The 16,133-nt window shown below is 47.0% G+C and overlaps 1 protein-coding gene across 1 annotated transcript in view; it reads right to left on the bottom strand.

The window, feature by feature from the left end:
• LOC135575172 (cadherin-17-like) overlaps positions 1-16,133 on the bottom strand; it is an 80,412-nt gene that overhangs the window by 50,609 nt on the left and 13,670 nt on the right. The window contains exons 2-4 of the mRNA XM_065027725.1: positions 9,128-9,200; positions 8,484-8,573; positions 8,246-8,383 (exon numbers count right to left, since the gene is read on the bottom strand). Coding sequence (XP_064883797.1) covers positions 8,246-8,383; positions 8,484-8,573; positions 9,128-9,178 — 279 coding nt within the window. The 5' untranslated portion in view covers positions 9,179-9,200. The remainder of the gene's footprint in view (positions 1-8,245; positions 8,384-8,483; positions 8,574-9,127; positions 9,201-16,133) is intronic.

A 16,133-nucleotide genomic window follows, 5' to 3' on the forward strand; every position in this document is an offset into this window, starting at 1 on the left:
CCTCTGCATTAGCGTAGCCTCTTCTCTAGCCTGTCAACTATGTGTCTGTCTATCCCTGTTCTCTCCTCTCTGCACAGACCATACAAACGCTCCACACCGCATGGCCGCGGCCACCCTAATCTGGTGGTCCCAGCGCGCACGACCCACGTGGAGTTCCAGGTCTCCGGTAGCCTCTGGAACTGCCGATCTGCGGCCAACAAGGCAGAGTTCATCTCAGCCTATGCCTCCCTCCAGTCCCTCGACTTCTTGGCTCTGACGGAAACATGGATCACCACAGACAACACCGCTACTCCTACTGCTCTCTCTTTGTCCGCCCACGTGCTCTCGCACACCCCGAGAGCTTCTGGTCAGCGGGGTGGTGGCACCGGGATCCTCATCTCTCCCAAGTGGTCATTCTCTCTTTCTCCTTTACCCATCTGTCTATCGCCTCCTTTGAATTCCATGCTGTCACAGTTACCAGCCCTTTCAAGCTTAACATCCTTATCATTTATCGCCCTCCAGGTTCCCTCGGAGAGTTCATCAATGAGCTTGATGCCTTGATAAGCTCCTTTCCTGAGGACGGCTCACCTCTCACAGTTCTGGGCGACTTTAACCTCCCACGTCTACCTTTGACTCATTCCTCTCTGCCTCCTTCTTTCCACTCCTCTCCTCTTTTGACCTCACCCTCTCACCTTCCCCCTACTCACAAGGCAGGCAATACGCTCGACCTCATCTTTACTAGATGCTGTTCCTCCACTAACCTCATTGCAACTCCCCTCCAAGTCTCCGACCACTACCTTGTATCCTTTTCCCTCTCGCTCTCATCCAACACTTCCCACACTGCCCCTACTCGGATGGTATCGCGCCGTCCCAACCTTCGCTCTCTCTCCCCGCTACTCTCTCCTCTTCCATCCTATCATCTCTTCCCTCTGCTCAAACCTTCTCCAACCTATCTCCTGATTCTGCCTCCTCAACCCTCCTCTCCTCCCTTTCTGCATCCTTTGACTCTCTATGTCCCCTATCCTCCAGGCCGGCTCGGTCCTCCCCTCCCGCTCCGTGGCTCGACGACTCATTGCGAGCTCACAGAACAGGGCTCCGGGCAGCCGAGCGGAAATGGAGGAAAACTCGCCTCCCTGCGGACCTGGCATCCTTTCACTCCCTCCTCTCTACATTTTCCTCCTCTGTCTCTGCTGCTAAAGCCACTTTCTACCACTCTAAATTCCAAGCATCTGCCTCTAACCCTAGGAAGCTCTTTGCCACCTTCTCCTCCCTCTTGAATCCTCCTCCCCCTCCCCCTCCTCCTCCTCTCTGCAGATGACTTCGTCAACCATTTTGAAAAGAAGGTCGACGACATCCGATCCTCGTTTGCTAAGTCAAACGACACCGCTGGTTCTGCTCACACTGCCCTACCCTGTGCTCTGACCTCTTTCTCCCCTCTCTCTCCAGATGACATCTCGCGTCTTGTGACGTCCGGCCGCCCAACAACCTGCCCGCTTGACCCTATCCCCTCCTCTCTTCTCCAGACCATCTCCGGTGACCTTCTCCCTTACCTCACCTCGCTCATCAACTCATCCCTGACCGCTGGCTACGTCCCTCCCGTCTTCAAGAGAGCGAGAGTTGCACCCTTCTGAAAAACCTACACTCGATCCCTCCGATGTCAACAACTACAGACCAGTATCCCTTCTTTCTTTTCTCTCCAAAACTCTTGAACGTGCCGTCCTTGGCCAGCTCTCCCGCTATCTCTCTCAGAATGACCTTCTTGATCCAAATCAGTCAGGTTTCAAGACTAGTCATTCAACTGAGACTGCTCTTCTCTGTATCACGGAGGCGCTCCGCACTGCTAAAGCTAACTCTCTCCTCTGCTCTCATCCTTCTAGACCTATCGGCTGCCTTCGATACTGTGAACCATCAGATCCTCCTCTCCACCCTCTCCGAGTTGGGCATCTCCGGCGCGGCCCACGCTTGATTGCGTCCTACCTGACAGGTCGCTCCTACCAGGTGGCGTGGCGAGAATCCGTCTCCTCACCACGTGCTCTCACCACTGGTGTCCCCCAGGGCTCTGTTCTAGGCCCTCTCCTATTCTCGCTATACACCAAGTCACTTGGCTCTGTCATAACCTCACATGGTCTCTCCTATCATTGCTATGCAGACGACACACAATTAATCTTCTCCTTTCCCCCTTCTGACGACCAGGTGGCGAATCGCATCTCTGCATGTCTGGCAGACATATCAGTGTGGATGACGGATCATCACCTCAAGCTGAACCTCGGCAAGACGGAGCTGCTCTTCCTCCCGGGGAAGGACTGCCCGTTCCATGATCTCGCCATCACGGTTGACAACTCCATTGTGTCCTCGTCCCAGAGCGCTAAGAACCTTGGCGTGATCCTGGACAACACCCTGTCGTTCTCAAATAACATCAAGGCGGTGGCCCGTTCCTGTAGGTTCATGCTCTACAACATCCGCAGAGTACGACCCTGCCTCACACAGGAAGCGGCGCAGGTCCTAATCCAGGCACTTGTCATCTCCCGTCTGGATTACTGCAACTCGCTGTTGGCTGGGCTCCCTGCCTGTGCCATTAAACCCCTACAACTCATCCAGAACGCTGCAGCCCGTCTGGTGTTCAACCTTCCCAAGTTCTCTCACGTCACCCCGCTCCTCCGCTCTCTCCACTGGCTTCCAGTTGAAGCTCGCATCCGCTACAAGACCATGGTGCTTGCCTACGGAGCTGTGAGGGGAACGGCACCTCAGTACCTCCAGGCTCTGATCAGGCCCTACACCCAAACAAGGGCACTGCGTTCATCCACCTCTGGCCTGCTCGCCTCCCTACCACTGAGGAAGTACAGTTCCCGCTCAGCCCAGTCAAAACTGTTCGCTGCTCTGGCCCCCAATGGTGGAACAAACTCCCTCACGACGCCAGGACAGCGGAGTCAATCACCACCTTCCGGAGACACCTGAAACCCCACCTCTTTAAGGAATACCTAGGATAGGATAAAGTAATCCTTCTCACCCCCCTTAAAAGACCTAGATGCACTATTGTAAAGTGGCTGTTCCACTGGATGTCATAAGGTGAAAGCACCAATTTGTAAGTCGCTCTGAATAAGAGCGTCTGCTAAATGACTTAAATGTAAATGTTAATAACTACATTGTGTGGTCTGTGTATGTTAATAACTACATTGTGTGGTCTGTGTATGTTAATAACTACATTGTGTGGTCTGTGTATGTTAACTACTATAGTGTGTGGTCTGTGTGTGTTAACTACTATAGTGTGTGGTCTGTGTATGTTAACTACTACTACATTGTGTGGTCTGTGTATGTTAATAACTACATTGTGTGGTCTGTGTATGTTAATAACTACATTGTGTGGTCTGTGTATGTTAATAACTACATTGTGTGGTCTGTGTATGTTAATTACTACATTGTGTGGTCTGTGTATGTTAATAACTACATTGTATGTTCTGTGTATGTTAACTAATACATTGTGTGGTCTGTGTATGTTAACTACTATAGTGTGTGGTCTGTGTATGTTAACTACTATAGTGTGTGGTCTGTGTATGTTAACTACTATAGTGTGTGGTCTGTGTATGTTAACTACTACATTGTGTGGTCTGTGTATGTTAATAACTACTACATTGTGTGGTCTGTGTATGTTAACTACTATAGTGTGTGGTCTGTGTATGTTAACTACTACAGTGTGTGGTCTGTGTATGTTAACTACTATAGTGTTTGTCTGTGAATGTTAACTACTATAGTGTTTGTCTGTGTATGTTAACTACTTGTTAAGGGAATTTTTATCAATGATGACTAATTATGTATACATTTCAATCTGGACTGACTAATCAGTTACTGTATATATACTAATCAGAATACTATTATGTTACTGTATTTGCATGAATTTTATTTTTAATCTTAGTACTGAATATAATGTGTGCAAATATAATCAAGAATTAGAACAATGACTGTCTGTACCATGGTAGAAATGAATGAACTTATAGCCAGACTGGCTAGAAGGCTTATCTACACCAGCTGGCCTAGGCTCGGTCATATATCATCTTAATAGGGAGAGACGATGTGAGAACCATACAGCCATTGTACTAGAGCGGAGATGACACGGGCTGGTACTAAAACTAATGACGTCATTTTCAGTTTATAACCTGTGGTAAAATGTGCAAGGAGCAGTACTCTCGTGAATAAAAGCTGCTGGTTGACTTTAAGACTGGGCTCTATCAATTTTATACAAATAAGGGTCATACAAATCTTTATGAATTGACAGAGTGTTTGATTTTAATTGGGTATTAAAACAGAGGAATTTAATTCCTGTAACACTACTACATTGTGTGGTCTGTGTATGTTAACTACTATAGTGTTTGTCTGTGTATGTTAACTACTATAGTGTTTGTCTGTGTGTGTTTAAAACCTCTTCAGGATCAGACCCATTTTTTAAATTTTTGCCTAAAATGACATAGCCAAATCTAACTGCCTGTAACTCAGGCCCTGAAGCAAGGATATGCATATACTTGATTCCATTTGAAAGGAAACACTTTGAAGTTTGTGGAAATGTGAAAGGAATGTAAGAGAATATAACACAATAGATACGGTAAAAGATAATAAAAAATAAATAAAAAACGTTCTTTTGTATTTTTTTGTACCATCACCTTTGAAATGCAAGAGAAAGACCATCCTGTTTTATTCCAACTGCAATTTAGATTTTGGCCACTAGATGACAGAAGTGTATGTGCAAAGTTTTAGACTGATCCAATGAACCATTGCATTACTGTTAAAATTTTTGTATCAAGACTGCCCAAATGTGCCTAATTGGTTTATTAATAACTTTCATGTTCAAAACTGTGCACTCTCAAACAATAGCATGGTTTCACTGTAATAGCTACTGTAAATTGGACAGTGCAAAATGTAAGCTTTCTGCCAATATCAGATATGTCTATGTCCTGGGAAATGTTCTTCTTACTTACAACCTCATGCTAATCGCATTAGCCTACGTTAGCTCAACAGTCCCGCAGGGGACCCACCGATCCTGAAGAAGTTTTTAACTTCTACAGTGTGTGTGTGTGTGTTAACTTCTACAGTGTGTGTCTGTGTGTGTTAACTTCTACAGTGCGTGTGTGTGTGTGTTAACTTCTACAGTGTGTGTGTGTGTGTGTGTGTGTGTGTGTGTGTGTGTGTGTGTGTGTGTGTGTGTGTGTGTGTGTGAACTTCTACAGTGTGTGTCTGTGTGTGTTAACTTCTACAGTGTGTGTCTGTTAACTCTACAGTATGTGTGTGTGTGTGTGTGTGTGTGTGTGTGTGTGTGGGTGTGTGTGTGTGTGTGTGTTAACTTCTACAGTGTGTGTGTGAACTTCTACAGTGTGTGTCTGTATGTGTTAACTTCTACAGTGTGTGTCTGTGAGTGTTAACTTCAATTGTGTGTGTGTGTGTTAACTTCTAGAGTGTGTGTCTGTGTGTGTCAACTTCTACAGTGTGTGTGTGTGTGTGTTAACTTCTACAGTGTGTGTCTGTGTGTGTTAACTTCTACAGTGCGTGTGTGTGTGTTAACTTCTACAGAGTGTGTGTGTGTGTGTGTGTGTGTGTGTTTGTCTGTGTGTGTGTGTGTGTGTGTGTGTATGTGTGTGTGAACTTCTACAGTGTGTGTCTGTGTGTGTTAACTTCTACAGTGTGTGTCTGTTAACTCTACAGTGTGTGTGTGTGTGTGTGTGTTAACTTCTACAGTGTGTGTGTGAACTTCTACAGTGTGTGTCAACTTCTACAGTGTGTGTCTATGAGTGTTAACTTCTATTGTGTGTGTGTGTGTGTGTTAACTTCTAGAGTGTGTGTCTGTGTGTGTCAACTTCTACAGTGTGTGTGTGTGTGTTAACTTCTACAGTGTGTGTCTGTGAGTGTTAACTTCTACAGTGTGTGTGTGTGTGTGTGTGTGTGTGTGTGTTTGTTAACTTCTACAGTGTGTGTCTGAGTGTTATCTTCTACAGTGTGTCTGTGTGTGTTAACTTCTACAGTCTGTGTGTGTGTGTGTTAACCTCTATAGTGTGTGTTAACTTCTACAGTGTGTGTTATCTTCTACAGTGTGCGTTAAATTCTACAGTGTGTATGTGTGTGTGTTAACTTCTACAGTGTGCGTTATCTTCTACAGTGTGTTAACTTCTACAGTGTGTGTGTCTGTATTATCTTCTACAGTGTGTGTTAACTTCTACAGTGTGTGTTATCTTCTACAGTGTGCGTTAAATTCTACAGTGTGTATGTGTGTGTGTTAACTTCTACAGTGTGCGTTATCTTCTACAGTGTGTTAACTTCTACAGTGTGTGTGTCTGTATTATCTTCTACAGTGTGTGTTAAATTCTACAGTGTGTGTTAACTTCTGAAGTGTGTGTGTGTGTGTTAACTTCTACAGTGTGTGTTAACTTCTACAGTGTGTGTGTGTTAAATTCTACAGTGTGTGTTAACTTCTGAAGTGTGTGTGTGTGTGTTAACTTCTACAGTGTGTGTTAACTTCTACAGTGTGTGTGTGTTAACTTCTACAGTGTGTGTGTGTTAACTTCTACAGTGTGTGTGTGTTAACTTCTGCAGTGTGTGTGTGTTATCTTCTACAGTGTGTGTGTGTGTGTGTTAACTTCGACAGTGTGTGTTAACTTCAACAATGTGTGTGTGTGTGTGTTGTCTTCTACAGTGTGTGTTGTCTTCTACAGTGTGTGTTAACTTCTACAGTGTGTGTTAACTTCTACAGTGTGTGTTAACTTCTACAGTGTGTGTTAACTTCTACTTTGTGTGCTAACTTCTATAGTGTGTGTGTGTGTGTGTGTGTGTGTGTGTGTGTGTGTGTGTTATCTTCTACAGTGTGTGTTATCTTCTACAGTGTGTGTATGTTAACTTCTACAGTGTATGTTAACTTCTACAGTGTATGTGTGTTATCTTCTACAGTGTGTGTTATCTTCTACAGTGTGTGTGTGTTATCTTCTACAGTGTGTGTTATCTTCTACAGTGTGTGTATGTTAACTTCTACAGTGTGTGTTATCTTTTACAGTGTGTGTGTGTTATCTTCTATAGTGTGTGTTGACTTCTACAGTGTGTGTTAACTTCTACAGTATGTGTTAACTTCTACAGTGTGTGTGTGTTATCTTCTACAGTGTGTGTTTGTGTGTGTGTGTGTGTGTGTGTGTAATCTTCTACAGTGTGTGTGTTAACTTCTAGTGTGTTATCTTCTACAGTGTGTGTGTTACCTTCTACAGTGTGTGTGTGTGTTAACTTCTACAGTGTGTGTTAACTTCTACAGTGTGTGTGTGTGTGTGTGTTAACTTCTACAGTGTGTGTGTGTGTGTGTGTGTGTGTAATCTTCTACAGTGTGTGTGTTAACTTCTAGTGTGTTATCTTCTACAGTGTGTGTGTTACCTTCTACAGTGTGTGTGTGTGTTAACTTCTACAGTGTGTGTTAACTTCTACAGTGTGTGTGTGTGTGTTAACTTCTGCAGTGTGTGTTAACTTCTACAGTGTGTGTGTGTGTGTGTGCCAACAGCAACTCGCTGTTGGCTGGGCTCCCTGCCTGTGCCATTAAACCCCTACAACTCATCCAGAACGCTGCAGCCCGTCTGGTGTTCAACCTTCCCAAGTTCTCTCACGTCACCCCGCTCCTCCGCTCTCTCCACTGGCTTCCAGTTGAAGCTCGCATCCGCTACAAGACCATGGTGCTTGCCTACGGAGCTGTGAGGGGAACGGCACCTCAGTACCTCCAGAATCTGATCAGGCCCTACACCCAAACCAGGGCACTGCGTTCATCCACCTCTGGCCTGCTCGCCTCCCTACCACTGAGGAAGTACAGTTCCCGCTCAGCCCAGTCAAAACTGTTCGCTGCTCTGGCCCCCCAATGGTGGAACAAACTCCCTCACGACGCCAGGACAGCGGAGTCAATCACCACCTTCCGGAGACACCTGAAACCCCACCTCTTTAAGGAATACCTAGGATAGGATAAAGTAATCCTTCTCACCCCCCCCCTCCCTTAAAAGACCTAGATGCACTATTGTAAAGTGGCTGTTCCACTGGATGTCATAAGGTGAAAGCACCAATTTGTAAGTCGCTCTGGATAAGAGCGTCTGCTAAATGACTTAAATGTAAATGTTAAATGTGTGTGTGTGTGTGTGTGTGTGTGTGTGTGTGTGTGTGTGTGTGTGTGTGTGTGTGTGTGTGTGTGTGTGTGTGTGTGTGTGTGTGTGTGTGTGTGTGTGTGTGTGTGTGTGTGTGTGTGTGTGTGTGTGTGTGTGTGTGTCACCTCCAGAGTATGTGTCTGTGTGTGGGCCCAGTCCAGGGTCTGTTCCAGGTAGAGCCAGCCGTCCTCTGAGATGCTGATCTTTCCTTCAGTCTCTCCTGTCAATCTGAACCCATCAACCTCGAGGTGGGACGCTTGGAACTGCAGATGGAGGGAGAATATATTAATACAAAGACCAGAAATTAAGGGGACAGGTGTGTGTGTGTGTGTGTGTGTGTGTGTGTGTGTGTGTGTGTGTTACCTGGTAGAGGGCGTAGGGTACAGGTGTCCCCTCTGGTACGTCTAGAACCTTGTTCTCCAGTGGTCCCTTCTCCAGGCCTTTCCCAGCAGCCTATCACAACACGTGATGAATATACAGTAGACCAGTGTTCCTGGACTCCAGTCGTTGAAAAGCTCCAGAGTTGCACATTTTTGCACCAGCCCAGTACTTGCACTCCTGATTCAATCACTCAACTATAAATGAACACCTTGATTAGTTGAATCCGGTGTGCCAGGCTGTAATGAAAATGTAAAACCCTTGGTGTTCTCAAGGACAAAACACTACAGCATGGGCTAGACGTTCTCTCTCTCCTTGCAGAAGGACAGTTACTCATTGACCGACTCTACAGATTTCCACTGAAGGAGACTGTCTGGCCTGCGTGAGCCTGTGCGTCTGTCCTTCATTCAATCTTTCAGTAACGCTAATAAGTCACAGAGGGCGGCACAACGCCCTGTGGCTCGTTTCCAAGCCAACCAGAGCCAAAGCTCACCTTGCAGAAACAAACCGGAATAGAACCCAGAGAAGTCTCACTCCTCAAACAGTGACAGTCAAATATCAACGTAAGAGTTCATGTATGTAGAGTAATACAGTATAACTTAAAATATTTGAGGTTGGAGTGAACTCACGGTGGCGATGAGGAGGCTGAGCAGCAGCAGGTGCATTGTGGGATGTGCCATGATGAGCTTCAGGGATGAGACTCTGAGGGGAGAGGAGGAAGAGGAGAGGGAGAGGATGGGGTGGAGGAGGATTAGAAAACACAGAGGTACACTGTAATAAACCCTTTGTCAATGAGAGGTTGTGTTGGTCAGGGCTTCCCAAACTCATCCCTGGCCCCCCCTGGGTGCACGTTTTGTTTTTCCTCCCTGGCACTCTGACTACAGTGCACCAACCCATCCTCTAGGATTTGGTTCCTGAATAGGGTTGGTCCTTTGTTTGTGTTAGTGTAACATTGTATGTGTGTGTGTGTGTGTGTGTGTGTGTGTGTGTGTGTGTGTGTGTGTGTGTGTGTGTGTGTGTGTGTGTGTGTGTGTGTGTGTGTGTGTGTGTGTGTGCTTGCGTTTGTGTTTGTGTGTGTTTTTGTGTGTGTGTGTAGGGGTCCACCAGTGGTGAGAAGTGGTTAGTTTTTCAGCACATTTCCTGGTATTAGAGTCTGTTACTAATTCACTTGAAGGACTAGAGTCAAGGGCAAACAGGCTCTATCTTAGTATCAGTAACAGGGATCCACTAAGGGAGTGTACTGTAGTCCAACTGTCCCCTGCCAGTTCCACACTATCTCTCTCTCTTAGTATCACTAACAGGGATCCACTAAGGGAGTGTACTGTAGTCCAACTGTCCCCTGCCAGTTCCACACTATCTCTCTCTCTTAGTATCAGTAACAGGGATCCACTAAGGGAGTGTACTGTAGTCCAACTGTCCCCTGCCAGTTCCACACTATCTCTCTCTCTTAGTATCACTAACAGGGATCCACTAAGGGAGTGTACTGTCCCCTGCCAGTCCAACTGTCCCCTGCCAGTTCCACACTATCTCTCTCTCTTAGTATCACTAACAGGGATCCACTAAGGGAGTGTACTGTAGTCCAACTGTCCCCTGCCGGGACCACACTATCTCTCTCTCTTAGTATCAGTAACAGGGATCCACTAAGGGAGTGTACTGTAGTCCAACTGTCCCCTGCCAGTTCCACACTATCTCTCTCTCTTAGTATCACTAACAGGGATCCACTAAGGGAGTGTACTGTAGTCCAACTGTCCCCTGCCAGTTCCACACTATCTCTCTATCTTAGTATCACTAACAGGGATCCACTAAGGGAGTGTACTGTAGTCCAACTGTCCCCTGCCAGTTCCACACTATCTCTCTCTCTTAGTATCACTAACAGGGATCCACTAAGGGAGTGTACTGTAGTCCAACTGTCCCCTGCCAGGACCACACTATCTCTCTCTCGTAGTATCAGTAACAGGGATCCACTAAGGGAGTGTACTGTAGTCCAACTGTCCCCTGCCAGTTCCACACTATCTCTCTATCTTAGTATCAGTAACAGGGATCCACTAAGGGAGTGTACTGTAGTCCAACTGTCCCCTGCCGGGACCACACTATCTCTCTCTCTTAGTATCAGTAACAGGGATCCACTAAGGGAGTGTACTGTAGTCCAACTGTCCCCTGCCAGTTCCACACTATCTCTCTCTCTTAGTATCACTAACAGGGATCCACTAAGGGAGTGTACTGTAGTCCAACTGTCCCCTGCCAGTTCCACACTATCTCTCTCTCTTAGTATCACTAACAGGGATCCACTAAGGGAGTGTACTGTAGTCCAACTGTCCCCTGCTGGGACCACACTATCTCTCTCTCTTAGTATCAGTAACAGGGATCCACTAAGGGAGTGTACTGTAGTCCAACTGTCCCCTGCCAGTTCCACACTATCTCTCTCTCTTAGTATCACTAACAGGGATCCACTAAGGGAGTGTACTGTAGTCCAACTGTCCCCTGCCAGTTCCACACTATCTCTCTCTCTTAGTATCACGAACAGGGATCCACTAAGGGAGTGTACTGTAGTCCAACTGTCCCCTGCCAGTTCCACACTATCTCTCTCTCTTAGTATCACTAACAGGGATCCACTAAGGGAGTGTACTGTAGTCCAACTGTCCCCTGCCAGTTCCACACTATCTCTCTCTTAGTATCACTAACAGGGATCCACTAAGGGAGTGTACTGTAGTCCAACTGTCCCCTGCCGGGACCACACTATCTCTCTCTCTTAGTATCAGTAACAGGGATCCACTAAGGGAGTGTACTGTAGTCCAACTGTCCCCTGCCAGTTCCACACTATCTCTCTCTCTTAGTATCACTAACAGGGATCCACTAAGGGAGTGTACTGTAGTCCAACTGTCCCCTGCCAGTTCCACACTATCTCTCTATCTTAGTATCACTAACAGGGATCCACTAAGGGAGTGTACTGTAGTCCAACTGTCCCCTGCCAGTTCCACACTATCTCTCTCTCTTAGTATCACTAACAGGGATCCACTAAGGGAGTGTACTGTAGTCCAACTGTCCCCTGCCAGTTCCACACTATCTCTCTATCTTAGTATCCAGGGACCACACTATCTCTCTCTCGTAGTATCAGTAACAGGGATCCACTAAGGGAGTGTACTGTAGTCCAACTGTCCCCTGCCAGTTCCACACTATCTCTATCTTAGTATCAGTAACAGGGATCCACTAAGGGAGTGTACTGTAGTCCAACTGTCCCCTGCCAGGGATCCACACACTATCTCTCTCTCTTAGTATCAGTAACAGGGATCCACTAAGGGAGTGTACTGTAGTCCAACTGTCCCCCTGCCAGTTCCACACTATCTCTCTCTCTTAGTATCACTAACAGGGATCCACTAAGGGAGTGTACTGTAGTCCAACTGTCCCCTGCCAGTTCCACACTATCTCTCTCTTAGTATCAGTAACAGGGATCCACTAAGGGAGTGTACTGTAGTCCAACTGTCCCCTGCCAGTTCCACACTATCTCTCTCTTAGTATCACTAACAGGGATCCACTAATGGAGTGTACTGTAGTCCAACTGTCCCCTGCCAGTTCCACACTATCTCTCTCTTAGTATCACTAACAGGGATCCACTAAGGGAGTGTATTGTAATCCAAGTCCAACTGTCCCCTGCCACCACACTATCTCTCTCTTAGTATCAGTAACAGGGATCCACTAAGGGAGTGTACTGTAGTCCAACTGTCCCCTGCCGGGACCACACTATCTCTCTCTCTTAGTATCAGTAACAGGGATCCACTAAGGGAGTGTACTGTAGTCCAACTGTCCCCTGCCAGTTCCACACTATCTCTCTCTCTTAGTATCACTAACAGGGATCCACTAAGGGAGTGTACTGTAGTCCAACTGTCCCCTGCCGGGACCACACTATCTCTCTCTCTTAGTATCACTAACAGGGATCCACTAAGGGAGTTTACTGTAGTCCAACTGTCCCCTGCCGGGACCACACTATCTCTCTCTCTTAGTATCACTAACAGGGATCCACTAAGGGAGTGTACTGTAGTCCAACTGTCCCCTGCCAGTTCCACACTATCTCTCTCTCTTAGTATCACTAACAGGGATCCACTAAGGGAGTTTACTGTAGTCCAACTGTCCCCTGCCGGGACCACACTATCTCTCTCTCTTAGTATCAGTAACAGGGATCCGCTAAGGAAGTGTACTGTAGTCCAACTGTCCCCTGCCAGTTCCACACTATCTCTCTCTCTTAGTATGACTAACAGGGATCCACTAAGGGAGTGTACTGTAGTCCAACTGTCCCCTGCCAGTTCCACACTATCTCTCTCTCTTAGTATCAGTAACAGGGATCCACTAAGGGAGTGTACTGTAGTCCAACTGTCCCCTGCCAGTTCCACACTATCTCTCTCTCTTAGTATCACTAACAGGGATCCACTAAGGGAGTGTCCAACTGTCCCCTGCCAGTCCAACTGTCCCCTGCCAGTTCCACACTATCTCTCTCTCTTAGTATCACTAACAGGGATCCACTAAGGGAGTGTATTGTAATCCAACTGTCCCCTGCCGGGACCACACTATCTCTCTCTCTTAGTATCAGTAACAGGGATCCACTAAGGGAGTGTACTGTAGTCCAACTGTCCCCTGCCGGGACCACACTATCTCTCTCTCTTAGTATCACTAACAGGGATCCACTAAGGGAGTGTACTGTAGTCCAACTGTCCCTGCCGGGACCACACTATCTCTCTCTCTAGTATCAGTAACAGGGATCCACTAAGGGAGTGTCAGTCCAACTGTCCCCTGCCGGGACCACACTATCTCTCTCTCTTAGTATCAGTAACAGGGATCCACTAAGGGAGTGTACTGTAGTCCAACTGTCCCCTGCCAGTTCCACACTATCTCTCTCTCTTAGTATCACTAACAGGGATCCTTAGTGTATCAGTCCAACTGGGATCCACTATCTCTCTCTCTTAGTATCACTAACAGGGATCCACTAAGGGAGTTTACTGTAGTCCAACTGTCCCCTGCCGGGACCACACTATCTCTCTCTCTTAGTATCACTAACAGGGATCCACTAAGGGAGTGTACTGTAGTCCAACTGTCCCCTGCCAGTTCCACACTATCTCTCTCTCTTAGTATCACTAACAGGGATCCACTAAGGAGTGTACTGTAGTCCAACTGTCCCCTGCCAGGACCACACTATCTCTCTCTCTTAGTATCAGTAACAGGGATCCACTAAGGGACTGTCCCCTGCCAGTTCCACACTATCTCTCTCTCTTAGTGTACTGTAGTCCAACTGTCCCCTGCCTTAGTATCCACACTATCTCTCTCTATTAGTATCAGTAACAGGGATCCACTAAGGGAGTGTACTGTAGTCCAACTGTCCCCTGCCAGTTCCACACTATCTCTCTATCTTAGTATCACTAACAGGGATCCACTAAGGGAGTGTACTAGTCCAACTGTCTGCCAGTCACTAACAGGGATCCACTAAGGGAGTGTACTGTAGTCCAACTGTCCCCTGCTGGGACCACACTATCTCTCTCTCTTAGTATCAGTAACAGGGATCCACTAAGGGAGTGTACTGTAGTCCAACTGTCCCCTGCCAGTTCCACACTATCTCTCTCTCTTAGTATCACTAACAGGGATCCACTAAGGGAGTGTACTGTAGTCCAACTGTCCCCTGCCAGTTCCACACTATCTCTCTCTCTTAGTATCACTAACAGGGATCCACTAAGGGAGTGTACTGTAGTCCAACTGTCCCCTGCCGGGACCACACTATCTCTCTCTCTTAGTATCAGTAACAGGGATCCACTAAGTCCAACTGGAGTGTACTGTAGTCCAACTGTCCCCTGCCAGTATCACTAACAGGACCACACTATCTCTCTCTCTTAGTATCAGTAACAGGGATCCACTAAGGGAGTGTACTGTAGTCCAACTGTCCCCTGCCAGTTCCACACTATCTCTCTCTCTTAGTATCACTAACAGGGATCCACTAAGGGAGTGTACTGTAGTCCAACTGTCCCCTGCCAGTTCCACACTATCTCTCTATCTTAGTATCACTAACAGGGATCCACTAAGGGAGTGTACTGTAGTCCAACTGTCCCCTGCCAGTTCCACACTATCTCTCTCTCTTAGTATCACTAACAGGGATCCACTAAGGGAGTGTACTGTAGTCCAACTGTCCCCTGCCGGGACCACACTATCTCTCTCTCGTAGTATCAGTAACAGGGATCCACTAAGGGAGTGTACTGTAGTCCAACTGTCCCCTGCCAGTTCCACACTATCTCTCTATCTTAGTATCAGTAACAGGGATCCACTAAGGGAGTGTACTGTAGTCCAACTGTCCCCTGCCGGGACCACACTATCTCTCTCTTAGTATCAGTAACAGGGATCCACTAAGGGAGTGTACTGTAGTCCAACTGTCCCCTGCCAGTTCCACACTATCTCTCTCTTAGTATCACTAACAGGGATCCACTAAGGAGTGTACTGTAGTCCAACTGTCCCCTGCCAGTTCCACACTATCTCTCTCTCTTAGTATCAGTAACAGGGATCCACTAAGGAGTGTACTGTAGTCCAACTGTCCCCTGCCAGTTCCACACTATCTCTCTCTTAGTATCACTAACAGGGATCCACTAAGGGAGTGTACTGTAGTCCAACTGTCCCCTGCCAGTTCCACACTATCTCTCTCTCTTAGTATCACTAACAGGGATCCACTAAGGGAGTGTACTGTAGTCCAACTGTCCCCTGCCGGGACCACACTATCTCTCTCTTAGTATCAGTAACAGGGATCCACTAAGGGAGTGTACTGTAGTCCAACTGTCCCCTGCCGGGACCACACTATCTCTCTCTCTTAGTATCAGTAACAGGGATCCACTAAGGGAGTGTACTGTAGTCCAACTGTCCCCTGCCAGTTCCACACTATCTCTCTCTCTTAGTATCACTAACAGGGATCCACTAAGGGAGTGTACTGTAGTCCAACTGTCCCCTGCCGGGACCACACTATCTCTCTCTCTTAGTATCACTAACAGGGATCCACTAAGGGAGTGTACTGTAGTCCAACTGTCCCCGGGATCCACACTATCTCTGTCTCTTAGTATCACTAACAGGGATCCACTAAGGGAGTGTACTGTAGTCCAACTGTCCCCTGCCAGTTCCACACTATCTCTCTCTCTTAGTATCACTAACAGGGATCCACTAAGGGAGTTTACTGTAGTCCAACTGTCCCCTGCCGGGACCACACTATCTCTCTCTCTTAGTATCAGTAACAGGGATCCGCTAAGGAAGTGTACTGTAGTCCAACTGTCCCCTGCCAGTTCCACACTATCTCTCTCTCTTAGTATGACTAACAGGGATCCACTAAGGGAGTGTACTGTAGTCCAACTGTCCCCTGCCAGTTCCACACTATCTCTCTCTCTTAGTATCAGTAACAGGGATCCACTAAGGGAGTGTACTGTAGTCCAACTGTCCCCTGCCAGTTCCACACTATCTCTCTCTCTTAGTATCACTAACAGGGATCCACTAAGGGAGTGTACTGTAGTCCAACTGTCCCCTGCCAGTTCCACACTATCTCTCTCTCTTAGTATCACTAACAGGGATCCACTAAGGGAGTGTATTGTAATCCAACTGTCCCCTGCCGGGACCACACTATCTCTC

The sequence above is a fragment of the Oncorhynchus nerka genome, linkage group LG14 (assembly GCF_034236695.1).
Source record: "Oncorhynchus nerka isolate Pitt River linkage group LG14, Oner_Uvic_2.0, whole genome shotgun sequence".
NCBI classification, from domain to species: Eukaryota; Metazoa; Chordata; class Actinopteri; order Salmoniformes; family Salmonidae; genus Oncorhynchus; species Oncorhynchus nerka.